At 59.0% G+C, this 12,311-nt stretch overlaps 1 protein-coding gene across 2 annotated transcripts; it reads left to right on the forward strand.

Moving 5' to 3' along the window:
• The first annotated feature begins 1,162 nt into the window (after positions 1-1,162).
• On the forward strand, positions 1,163-3,171 carry NICOL1 (NELL2 interacting cell ontogeny regulator 1). 2 transcript variants are annotated; one of them, XM_016951147.3, is made up of 4 exons: positions 1,163-1,276; positions 1,535-1,689; positions 1,942-2,030; positions 3,068-3,171. In XM_016951147.3, the coding sequence occupies exons 1-4, from the start codon at positions 1,170-1,172 to the stop codon at positions 3,131-3,133; spliced, it is 417 nt and encodes a 138-aa protein (XP_016806636.1). In that variant the 5' UTR covers positions 1,163-1,169; the 3' UTR covers positions 3,134-3,171. The 2 variants fall into 2 exon arrangements, with proteins under 2 accessions (XP_016806636.1, XP_016806637.1); XM_016951148.3 differs by having other exon boundaries at positions 1,203-1,383.
• Positions 3,172-12,311: the final 9,140 nt, after the last annotated feature.

The raw sequence follows: 12,311 nt of genomic DNA on the forward strand, positions 1-12,311 counted from the left end.
GGAGGAGGCAGCGGCAGTCACGGGCACGCTTCCCCAACCCACCCTCCCACCCACTCTTAGGGTCAGGACACCTGCGTCCGGCCGCGGCAGGGGCGGCTCTGACCACGCGAGAAGCAGGTGCGTCCGCAGTCCCAGCTTGTGCCGGGAAGACCACCGGCCAGAAGCCCGGGGGTTGGGGGTAGAGGTCGGCTAGGCTGGGGAGGGGGGCGCCCGAGGCTCCGGGTCCTGCACTGCGAGCGGGGCGGCCTCCAGGTAGGGGTGCGGCTCCGCCCACCAAGAAGAGGGTCTGGCGGGAGGTGTCGTTAGTCCCTGAGCTCCCGGCCACAGCGCGGGCTGCTGGGTGGGTGGTGGGGGGGCGGGGGCGCCAGCACCCACGTGCGCCTGCGGCGCCTTCTGAGGAGGCCACGGCCTGTGTCGGTGTCGGCGTGGAGGCCTGGCTCCGACGGCTGGGACCATCCCTCCCAGGGCGTCCGGGGCCCAGATTCGCACTTGCCGGGCGCCCCCGGGGGCCACTGGCTGCAAGGCGCTCTTTAAGGCCAACAGCCCTGAGTTCACGGGGCTGAAATCGGCACAGAGAGGCCGAGGACCTGTGGTCGGGGCTCCCCGCAAGCGGTTCTCCGGGCTCCGAGGACACCGAGAGGCGGAGAGGAGGACCCTGGGTTGGGGGTGGGTAGCCGGGAGGGACCGAGCAGGCTGGTGCCCACCCAGACGCCCGAGGATCGGGGAGAGGCTGGGCCAGGGAAAAGCCGGGCGAGGGCGGATCCCCCGAGCCGATCCCCCAGGCCAGCTCTCTCCGGGCGGTGCGACCCCACACTGGACCCCACTCTGGACCCCACTCGCCCGCGGTCGGAGGCCAAGCGTTTGCATGCGCAGCTCCCCGCGCCTCGCGAGCATCGAGCAGCTCCCTCAGGATCGCTCCTGACCTGCTGAGCTCCAGCCACAGATTTCCCACTTCCTCAGCTTTTCTCCCGCCGGCCGTGCGCTCTGGAGGTCTCGCCCCGGCGCCGCCTCCTCCACGCAGTCCTTTAGACTGCATCCGACATGGGCCTGGACGCTGCTCCCGGGGGCAGCCCCCGGCCAGGGCCAGGGACACCCGATTCCTGGAGCGTCCTAGGTGCCTCTAAACCCGCGGCCAGCGCAGTCTCGGGTTTCCATGACGACGACGTCGGATGGGGAACCCGGGCGGGGTCGGGTCGGAGCGCATGCGCGTTGCGCGCCGGACGCGGAACGTCTGCCGGTGTACCCGCGCTGCTGGTCCCGGGGTCCCTGAACCGCGGTAAGGGCGGGGGTGCGGGCGTCCGAATGGGCGTTTTCTAGGTACGGGGCGCGGACTAGAGGCTCGCTGGGCCCGGAGACGGGCGGACTGGAGTCGGGGAGCCGGAGGTGGGGCGGGGGCTCCCGGACCCGGGGTGGGTGGGTCCAGGGCTCCCAGGCCTGGGGCTTGGACAAGGGTAGTGGGGCCCGCGGGAGGGGACGGGGGCTCACCGGCCCGGGGCGGGCGGGGCGGGCGCCGCTGACCCCTCGCTGGCTTCAGGGCGGCCCCGCTCCCTCCGCTGGCCATGGCCCCCCCGCCCGCGTGCCGGTCTCCGATGTCACCTACGCCGCCGCTGCTGCTGCTACTGCTGAGTCTGGCGCTGCTGGGCGCCCGGGCCCGCGCCGAGCCCGCCGGGAGTGCCGTCCCCGCGCAGAGTAGGTGCCGGGGGCCGGGTTCCGGGGAGCGGGGCGGGGCTGGCGACAGGGGCGTGCGGGGCCGGGGCTCTGCGGGGAGGACCGCGCCTTGCCTTTGTTCCCGGGAGCGGGTCCTCCCCTTCGCGGGAGATGGTGGCTTGGGGAGTGGGGACGTGCGCTCTTTGGCACTGGGTGGACGGGCCTAGGGTGCGTGGGGGCCTTGCGGGTGACCCCCCCCTGCGCCCCCTCCACCCTGACCCGCGCCCCCCGCAGGCCGCCCATGCGTGGACTGCCACGCCTTCGAGTTCATGCAGCGCGCCCTGCAGGACCTGCGGAAGACAGCCTGCAGCCTGGACGCGCGGGTGAGCGCCCGCGGCGCGACGGTCCTCCCGGGCTTCCCAGGGGGTGGGGAGGGCAGGGAGGATGAGGAAGAGGCCCCCTGGGGGAGTGGAGTGTCCCTCATCCTTCACCCCTGATTTAAGACGCCGGACCTTGCCCCCTTCCTCTGGCTCCAGTCATCCAAGGGGCATTCTGGGCACTTGTCTCACCTATGAGACGCCCCTCTCTCCAGCATGCTCTATTTCTAGCCCCTCCCCTATAAGGCCCTCACTGGGCACTTTGTCCTATGACCGCCACTCCTGAGGGCTGTGACAGATCTGGACCCTGGGGAAGGACTGTCAGCCCAATCCAGGATCCCCTAGGTGGGCGGCAAGGCCCCGGGGCAGAGGAGAAACTGAGGCCAGAGGATGTGGCGAAAGTGTCAGGAATGGGGGGTCAGGCTGGGCAGGGTGGTCTGGATCCTGGGTGGATGCACAGGTTGGTTAAGGCCCCTCCAAGCCTGGATGAACAGGGAGCCCCCACGCCATGGGGTGCAGCCAAGGAGTTTTTGTTTGTGCCGGGGCTCAAGCTTCTTCCTGGAAAGGGAGAATTCTAGGAAGGAGAAAGCAGGGAAGACCCTGCCTGGTCCCACCCCCCACCAGCCCTAGTGTCCTTCTTGGGAACACTCCAAAGGGCTCGGACTAAGACCTAGAGTCCTCTCCCCACTCACAGAGCCTGGAGCTGAGCTCTTGGGAGGAGCAGCCCCCACCTATCCTTAGGCATGAGGGTGGGAGGGAGTGGGGGACAGTGGACCCCTGCGGGTGGTGTGGGAGCTGGAAGAAGGCAGGTGGGCACGCTGGCATGGCGTGGGCACCAGCAGACCCCAGGCAGGCCCCACCAGTGGGAGCCACTGCAGAGGGAAGAGATGAGTGGGAGGCTCTGGGTGTGGGGGTTAGAGCCAGGGCCTGACCTTGTCTATCTCAGGAGCCGGTGGAGATAGGGCTGCCTTGGGTGGGTGGAGGCCCAGGGGAATGCCAGTGGGCAGCTGGGCTGCACCCTCACGCCTCTTGTTGCTTTGCAGACGGAGACCCTACTGCTGCAGGCAGAGCGCCGTGCCCTGTGTGCCTGCTGGCCAGCGGGGCACTGAGGACCACGCTGCTCCAGGTCAATAAATGCCCAGTGGCATGCCTGTGTCCTGTCTCTCTGTTCTGGCCACCAGAGCCCCTGTGTTGTCCCCGGCAGTCCTGGGTTGGGCCCCTCTCTGGGCTTGGGTTTCCCCAGCTGTTCCAGTTGGGCGAGCCCTCTTGGCTGCTGTCCCATACCAGTGCCCGTGCAGAGAGGTGGACACACACGTCCGACCTCAGTGACCTGTGCTTCCTCGGACCTGCTCCCCTGCCTGCCTGCCCTTGTTTTGAGGCTGGGGAAGTGTAGAAATCGGCCTGACCCCCCTGAGCCCCCAGAGCAGCTGCCCCAGGGCTGAGCCCCTCCAGGCTCCTACACCACTGAACTGGTGGACCAGCTGCCTGAGACTGCGGGAGACAGAGGGTCCCGGGGAGAGAGGGCAGGGCCACCCCACACAGCATCAGCTCCCCTGCCAGCTCCCACCTGCAGCCCTGAGCCTGGCCCCTGGTCACCGGGGAGCTCTGGATGGGAACTTGATGAGGCCGTACTGCCATCCACACACCTGTGCACACAGCGTCCAAGTGACCTCCAGCTGAAGCGGGCACCTCCCTCTTTTCATTCATTCTGTAAATGCTTTTTCAGTAAAATTAGAGCCTTTTATCAAAGTAATGCAGGAACATGGTTAGGAACAAATCCAGGTGAACAGCAGGCTGGAGGTGACTGCCAGGTGCCCTAGGTGGGACTCTGCCTCTGGGGCTTTGGTTCCCTGGCCCTGGGGCCCCAAGCCCTGCCCTGCCTCGGGCAGGTGGAGCTGGACGTGCCTGGTATCCACAGTGAACAGAGTCCTCCCTTGGAGCTGGCACACGTGGAGAGACTGAGTCAGGTGTCCAGCTGGGAGGAGGTCTGTGCCCTCTAATGCAGGCCAGGGAGAGCAGGGGCCTGAGGTCACTGCAGGCCCAGGCAGGGTGGGGTGTGGGGCAGGAACCAGTGCCGGCCACCAGCACCTGCTCAGAGGCTGGGAGGCTGGGCCATGTCTTTGGGGGCACGGCCTGGGTGGTGCTCATGTCCCATTGGTCAGCCTTCCTCACGCCACCTTTCTAGCTGCAAGGGAGGCCAGGAACGTAGCCGTATTTCTAGGCTTATATTGACAGATTTAGCCAATCAAGTCCAGGAACAGCCAGATTCCTGTTTATCCCTGCAGTGTTAGGGATTCCTCACACTAAATATTGTTTATCCAAAATTCAAATATAACTCAGTGTCCTGTGTTATGGGCAGCTGTGTGCCCTGGCACAGGGTGAGGTCTCCATTACTATAAAAGACGGGGTCTGGAGCACACTTGTCACACAGCCCTGGGGAGGTGCCCTCTGGGATACAGTGGGGGCAGGAGCCAGGCTTGGCTGTGGGACACTGGGTGGAGAGGCCTCCCCCTAGGCCTTGCGGGGCTGGGGCAAGGACAAGGTTTGGTGACGGGAGCTTCCGGCTGCCGGTAGGGAAGGGACTTGCGGGGCTTGTGAGGAGGTGACGGCAGACTGAGAAGGACAGCAGCCCCACGGCAGCAGAGGGTAAGAGGCCGCTGGATTCCAGGTGTGTTTACAAGTAGAGCCTGTGGGATTTGGGTGGGGGGTGGGAGTGGTCAGGGGGGTCCGGGAGGCCACTGGGCAGGTACGCCTGTAAAAGGAGCTGGAGAGAGAAGTCTGGGATCCCCTGTGGCCTGTTTGGGGGCAGAGGAGAGAAGAGGGCCCCTAGGGGTGACGAGCAGCTGTGAAGCAGGAAGAGAACTGAGCTGCGTCCTGGGCAGCCACAGCTGTGTCTCATGCCACCAAGGCCAAGCAAGGCAAGAGGACCACAGGGTCCATGAAGAGCGGGGAAGGCCTGGGAGGAGCAGAGCGGAGGGAGCCTGGCCATAAGCGTGGGCAGGGCCAGTGGCATTCACACTCAGTCCTGGAGCCATGGCGCAGCTTTCCTGCCAGGGGCTCAGCAACTCAGGGATGAGTCAACCCTGGCATGGCCGAGCAGTGACCTGGCACTGCAGTCTCTTTCTGGGACAACTTTTCTTTTCCTGGACCTGCTATTTCCCTGATCTTCCCTGCATTCCGCCCTTATGTCTGTAGCTTCTCCAGTGTCAGGGCATCCCCTTGGTCCAGGGCCTCTCCCTGTGTTCCCTGTGGGCCCTGCCTTCCTCCCTGACCGCTGGGTATCCCCACTGCCCACCTGCACTCCAGCCCAGAGCCGCCTTTCTCTGGATCCTATGTCCTCTTCTCCCTGCTGCCATGTAGAAAAGCGTGTGGGAGGGACACTGCGTCTGCTTGTCTGGAAGGCGGCTGCTGCCACAGTCCATCTGCAGGTCACCCTTCCTACCGCAGGGCCTGTGCATGTGCCCTCTGCAGGGACGCATCCCTTGCCCTGGGACCAGCCTCACTCTGCAGCCCTGTGTCCCTCCTTAAATAGTTTAAGAGAGGGCCTTGCTCTGTCGCCCAGGCTGGAATGCAGTGGCCCCATCACAGCTCCTTGCAGCCTCAACCTCCCGGGCTCAAGCAATCCTCCTCACTGGGCCTCCTGAGTAGTGGGGCCCACAGTGCCGGTACCAGCCCACAGAGCCCAGAGCCTGTAGCTGGGTCCCCAGCGCACGCCGACACACCCAGCCCCGCCTTTTCTTCTAAGCGTTTGTCCCTGAGGGGTCCCGGGGTGTTTGTCTCTGTTTCTTTCCTGACTCCCTGCTACCCGACACTGGATTGTGAAGCCCAGGAGGGTGAGATCTGCTCTTCCCAGGGGCCCCTGCAAGCCGCGCGCTCCCCCAGTGGAAGTTGCAGGGAGGCTGCCTGGGCCAGGGCTCTGGGAGGAGCTGGCTACAGGGGTCCCCCGCAGCCCCTCCCTTCCTGCTCTGGGGGTCTTTGGGACGCAGGGCTGCATGGGGTGTGGTTTTGGGCCATCTTCCCATGGAAGATGCCGGGTAGGGCGAGCCTGGGGCCTTGGGCGCCTTTCTGCCACTCCCACCTCCCGGCCTCCTGTGGAGCCCCGTTAGGCGCCCTATGGGCCTGGGGACCGTTTTGCTTTTCCTCCTTCTTCTTCTGGCCTCCTGGTCTGTAGTTCCACTTCATAAGAGACCCCGGCCCGCCCCCCGCCCCGTCTCACCCGCAGCTCCGTTCCACCCCGCCCTGCTCCCTCCCACCGTGGCCAGACCCGCGCCGTCCTGGGGTTCCCCTGGGCTGCTCGGCGGCTCCCCGCGCCCCTGTTCTTCCTCCCCATGGACTCGGGCTCGGGGCGTTCGCGGCGGGATAGGAGCGCCCCGACGGCCTTGGAGGAGACCCCGCAAGTCCGGCCTGGGCGTGGGCTCGCGGGTCCCCGCTCCGCCGTGGGTGGGGCTGCACTGCCCCGTCCGCTGCGTTTGGTGTGCCCTCCTCGAACCTGAGTATCCAAGCGGCGGAGGCCCGGGCGCCTCTCAGCTTGGCATCTGAAATCTGGACGGTCTCGGCCGCTCCGCTCCCAGGAAGGCGAGGCCTGCATGGGCCAGGCGGGGCGCGGGGGCAACTGGGGCAGGGGCAGGGGTCTCCGGTGAGGAGGGCGCTCAGGGAAGCAGGACACAGAGGCGGAGGTGGGCGGCCAGGGAGGACCGACAGGTCTGGGTTTCCGCTCTTGCCCCACAGGCTGACCTGACCGAGCCTCAGTTTCCTCCTCTGTAAAATGGGCCCTTGGCGACAACCTGGGGCTGATATAGGCGCTCTGCTGCTGGCGCTGGAAGCACCGTGTTGCCTACGGGGTTCTCCCCTGGTCGTGGGGAGGGGCTCTAGGCCCCCCAGCCCCCACCCAGAGCAAGTACCATGGTCTCCCAGACCTTCCAGGCTGCTGCCTGGAGCCCAGCCCTGACCCTTCCAAGCTGACGGTGTTCTGGTGCCTTCCAGGTACCTGTGAACCCGGGGCTGGAGCACAAGCCTCAGCGGACCATCAGGGCTACTGGGGGTCACATGGCCACGGGCTTTGGGTGACTTGTAGGGGCTGGAGGGTGAGGCCAGGCAGGCTGGTGGGAGGGAGTCTGCAGATGGAGACTGGAAGGGCCACCAAGGCGTGCTGAGCAGGCCTCTGCCCCTGGGCCTGGCTGCTGGGGCCGAGCAGTGGCAGGCTCGGGCTCAGGCTGTGGGGATGAGGTGGAGAGGGCAGGGGCCAGCAGAGGCTGTGGCCCTGTAAGGGCTGGACCGCTCTCCTCAGAGGTCACTCAGGCCTTGGGGTCTGGGTGGGGACACTGCTCAGGAGCTCCTGGACAGTGACCATGGCTTCTCCCCTCTCCTGGCCCCCATCAGAAGCATGATAGCCTGTTCCCCCAGTCTCTGCTCTGGAGCCCCAGGCCCCCATTCAAAGCCCAGCCTCATCTTCCTCCAGCCCCCTGGCTCTCCAGGCGCACCAGCCCCTCACTTGCCTCCAATGCCTGGTTTTTCCTGCCCGGACCCCTTGCGTGCTGATCCCTCTGCTGGGACGCCCTTCCTGCCGTCCACGTGGCCGACCTTAGGATGACACTGCGGAGCTGCCCCTGTGGCTGGGCAGGGACCCTGGTCAGCGCTTGAGCGTTGGGTGCAGGGGATGTTGAATGCATCAGCGAGTTCCTTCGAGATTTTCCATGACCCACATTGCCTCCCTGGAAGGCGTGAACCTAAAGGGTTGCCCTGACCCTGTGCCCCGGCGCTGCAGTCCTCAAACCTGGCTCCAGGAAACTCTCCACTTCACATTAATTTTGCCTCAGTTTTTTCCTTTAGGTCAACATATCTGGCGTAAGTCAGCAGGCTTCAGTGACCCTCTTCCCTGACCACCCGGGGCTCCTTCCAGGACTTGGGGGTGGTATGAGCAGGAACCCACCGTGCTCCCCTCACTCCAGAGGTTTCCTGGGTGCACAGGGGTGAGTCCTCCTGAATTCAGAGCTTTGTTTTCTTTTTGGTTGACATCTAGATTTTATTTGGAGTGTTTTTTAAACCTGCTTTTAACAGAAAGAGGGCTTCAGTCTCTGTCTTTGGACAGGGGACTCAGATAAACAGAGAACTCCACCTTCTCTGCCACTGCCTCAGGGCAACGGGTTTAGGGCCTGGTATGGGCACCAGTCTGGCACTGGTGGTTTCACATCTTTGGGCCTAAAGTTACACAGCAAGCTTTAAAAATTGCAACTGCTGGGCTGGGCGTGGTGGCTCATGCCTGTAATCCCAGCACTTTGAGAGGCCAAAGTGGATGAATCACCTGAGGTCAGGAGTTCAAGACCAGCCTAGCCAATATGGCGAAACCCCATCTCTACCCAAAATAAAAAAAATTAGCTAGGCACAGTGGCAGGCACCTGTAATTCCAGCTGCTCGGGAGGCTGAGACACGAGAATCGCTTCAACTCAGGAGGCAGAGGTTGCAGTGAGCCAAGATGGCGCCATCGCACTCTAGCCCGGGCAACACAGCGAGACTCTGTCTCAAAATAATAATAATAATAATAATAATAACAATTTCAACTACTCCCCGTTGCCTGTAGTTCAGACTTGTCTTTTCATTTGGGGCCAGTTCCTGTCTGTCCTATGTGGGAAGGTGCATGAGGGTGAGTTCCCTCACCCCAAAGAGAAGAGTCGGTTGCTGTCTGCGACCCATGCAGGTGCTCTGGGCAACCAGAGACTTGGCAGAGATGTCAGAACTGTTGTCCTGGGTGCGCGGTGGCCTCACAGGACACCCCTCACAGGAGAACATTTCTGTAACTCCCACTTATCTGGAAAGGTATACATAAGGGCCTGGTCACGCCACTACCTAGAGTCCCTGACTCTCAGTTGACACCCTGAGGAGCGGCTCATTAGCAGCACACTTCACCCCAAAACACATCCCCAGCCTTGGTCACTTTGGAAAAGTTCCTAAATTATGGGAAACCAAGCTTCAAAATCTGAGCATTCTTTTCCTTTTCTATTTTTCTTTCTTAAAACAATTTTTTGTGAGACAAGGTCTGGCTGTATCGCCCAGGCTGGAGTGCAGTGGCACAATCTCAGCTCACTGCAGCTTCCACCTTCCAGGCTCAGGCCATCCTCTCACCTGAGTAGCTGGGGCTACAGGCATGCACCACCACACCTGGCTAATTTTTATACTTTTTGTAGAGATGGGGTTTCGCCATGTTGCCCCGACTGGTCTTGAACTTGTGAGCTCAAGCGATCTGCCCACTTCGGCCTCCCAAAGGGCTGGAATTCCAGGCACGAGCCACGGCGCCTGACCAAAAGCTGAGCACTGTTTTAAGGGACAACTGCCTTAAGAAACAGCAGCTGGTTTTATGTACAACACCTGTGAGGCATCCTTTTGTAAATATCTAGGGAAATGGACCCACATAGCCCGGGATGGTCATCAGCAGTAATGGCTGAAATGGGGGTCCTTTGAAATGGCTAAAATAATTTATTTATGTGCACAGTTGGAAAAGCTGATTTTAGAACCAGACTGATGGAAGACCTACTTTCTGTTTATCCTGACTGAAATCTGATAATAAGAGGTTTGAAGGGATTTTTTTTAAGAGCTCTATGGTCAGAAGTCAGCCTAATTAAAAGCTAACATTCAGCCACGTGGGCAGTATAGCAAGACCCGGTCTCTACAAAAAATTTTTTAAAAATTAGCCAGGCATGGTAGCACACGCCTGTCGTCTCAGCTACTCCGGGGGTGGAGGCAGGAGGATCACTTGAGCCCAGGAGTTTGAGGCTGTGGTGAGTTGTTTGTGCCACTGCACTCCAGCCTGGGCAACAGAGTGAGATCCCATCTCTTAAAAAAATTAAATTTGAGCTACACACACACACACACATTTTTAAAGGCCTTTCTGTATTTTTGTTTTGTTTTGTTTTTTGTTTTGGCAGACACAGAGTCTTGCTACGTTACCTAAGCTGGTGTCAAATTCTTCGGCTCAAGTGATCCTCCTGCCTCAGCTTCCCTAAGTGCTGACACTTCTTTCCGGGATCCTGTTGCTGGGATTTTTTCAGTCGACTGAAACCCCTTTTAAAATAAGTTTGGTCCCTTTGTTTGCTTTTCTTGTCGGCATGATTTTGCTGCGAAAAATGTAAAACGTCACTGACCTTTTAGAAAGCCTAAAATCTTGAGAACCGGCTCTTCTGTGACGCCTTCCGTTTTCCTCTGCTTGTGCTTCTCCTGCCTTGTACCATCTTCAGTACCACATAGGAGACTTCTAGCAGCCTGAGACCTCTTGAGGAACACAGAAAACGGCCACGCACACCCTGTTTTGGGGGCCTTCTGCCTTTCTCACGGAGTCTCGAGAGTCCTGGGCAGGCCCCTCCCAGGCCGAAAGCTCTGCTGTCCTTTGCATTGCGTTACCTGATCTCTTTGGCTTTGCGCGTTCCAGGGATTACTTTGTACTATGAGAGAGAACTTGACCTTCATGTGCCATGGCTGACAAGTCACTGGCGAAAGCCCATCCCCAAAGTCACTGGGAGGTAGCTGGCAGCGGCTGCAGTGAATGGTTATTATGGCAGGGGCTACTTGTTTCTCTGTGCATTTAGATAAGAAAGGTGCAGTTTGGGCCCCTGGAGGCTATGGGAAGGCTTGCCACCAAGGTAAAAGACTCCTGGGGTGACGGGCTGATCACAGGGTGGGCTGATTGGTGTTGGGTCACCCACCAGCCTTGGGAGAATATCTTCGTAGCGTGACACACTGTGGAAACACCGTGTGGCCCGGTCCCATGGGGTTTCTTCTCTTGGGGGACTGGGGATTTGGTGTAAAGATGGGATCCCGGATACTTAAAGATCTGGATGCTGTGCCTTCCAGCTGTGCCTGCTCTTCGCATATTTAAACAGCAGCTCCTGAACGCTGCAGATGCTTTCTGTGCCCTGTTCACTAAAGGGGTCTGCCAGAATGCAACTTTCTGACATTTAGCTGGCTATGTTGAGACTCTGTAAAAGACATGGACATCTATAAAGGAAATCTCCATTTCTAAGGACATCTCTTTCTCTAAACCACTAGAAACTTTGAGGATGAGAAAGATATTGACTTAACATTTACATTTACATAACAAGTCTTACTTTTGTTTAAGATACTTTTACTGGACAGGGCGCGGTGGCTCACGCCTGTAATCCCAGCACTTTGGGAGGCTGAGGCAGGCGGATCACCTGAGGTCGGGAGTTCGAGACCAGCCTGACCAACATGGAGAAACCCTGTCTCTACTAAAAATACAAAATTAGCCGGGTGTGGTCGTGGGCGCCTGTAATCCCAGCTACTCAGGAGGCTGAGGCAGGAGAATGGCTTGAACCCGGGAGGTGGAGGTTGCAGTGAGCCGAGATCGTGCCATTGCACTCCAGCCTGGGCAACAAGAGCAAAACTCCATCTCAAAAAAAAAAAAAAAAAAAAAAGATACTTTTCCTGGCATTTAAAAAATTTTTATTTCATTTTATTTATGGTTTTTTTTTTTTTTTTTTTTTTGACAGAGACGGGGCTTCACTCTGTCATGCAGGCTGGAGTGCAGTGGCACGATCATAGCTCACTGCAGCTTTGAACATGTGGGCTCAAGGGATCCTCCCACCTCAGCCTCCTGAGTAGCTACATGCATGTGCCACCACACCTGGCTAGTTAAAAAAAATTTTTTTTTAAGAAATGGGGTTTCACAATGTTGCCCAGGCTGGTCTCGAACTCCTGGCCTCAAGCAATGCGGTGTTGTCTTGACCTAATTATCTGTGCTCTTTTTTGTCTCAGGAAATAACAGTGTTTAGCTCTAAGTTCTGTGCCTTTGAGATATACATTTTCTACCTTGTTTCTCCTAAGAATCATGTCTTTGGAAGTATAAGTTGAGGGTTTCTTAGCTAACGATTGTTAAAGGCAGTGGAACAGGTAATCAAGAGACTGATAGTCTAAAGGGGGGCGAGAAACAATTTGAAAACTGACAGATGAAGAATCTTATACACCCCTACAGGATCTGCTTCTGTCTGTGTGTCTCTATGTCTCTATGTTTATGTGTCATATGCAGGTGATATTTCACTACCAACAGGTATGAAGGTGCTCTAGTTAATTAACCAATTCACCAATTAGTTACTTGGTTTAAAGAAAAAGTAGGTGTTAAATAAAATATTTTATCAGAAAAATAGAAACCAACTCAACTGCCTTTAAGTTCACATGACTTGAGGAAATCTCTGGTAGGTAAGACCAGTTTGATATTGTTAGTTAGAGGAAAACAACGGTGTCTTCTGATTGGTGAAATGCCTGTGTTTGAAACTTTGGGGT

Source organism: Pan troglodytes, chromosome 3 (genome assembly GCF_028858775.2).
Source record: "Pan troglodytes isolate AG18354 chromosome 3, NHGRI_mPanTro3-v2.0_pri, whole genome shotgun sequence".
Taxonomy (NCBI): domain Eukaryota; kingdom Metazoa; phylum Chordata; class Mammalia; order Primates; family Hominidae; genus Pan; species Pan troglodytes.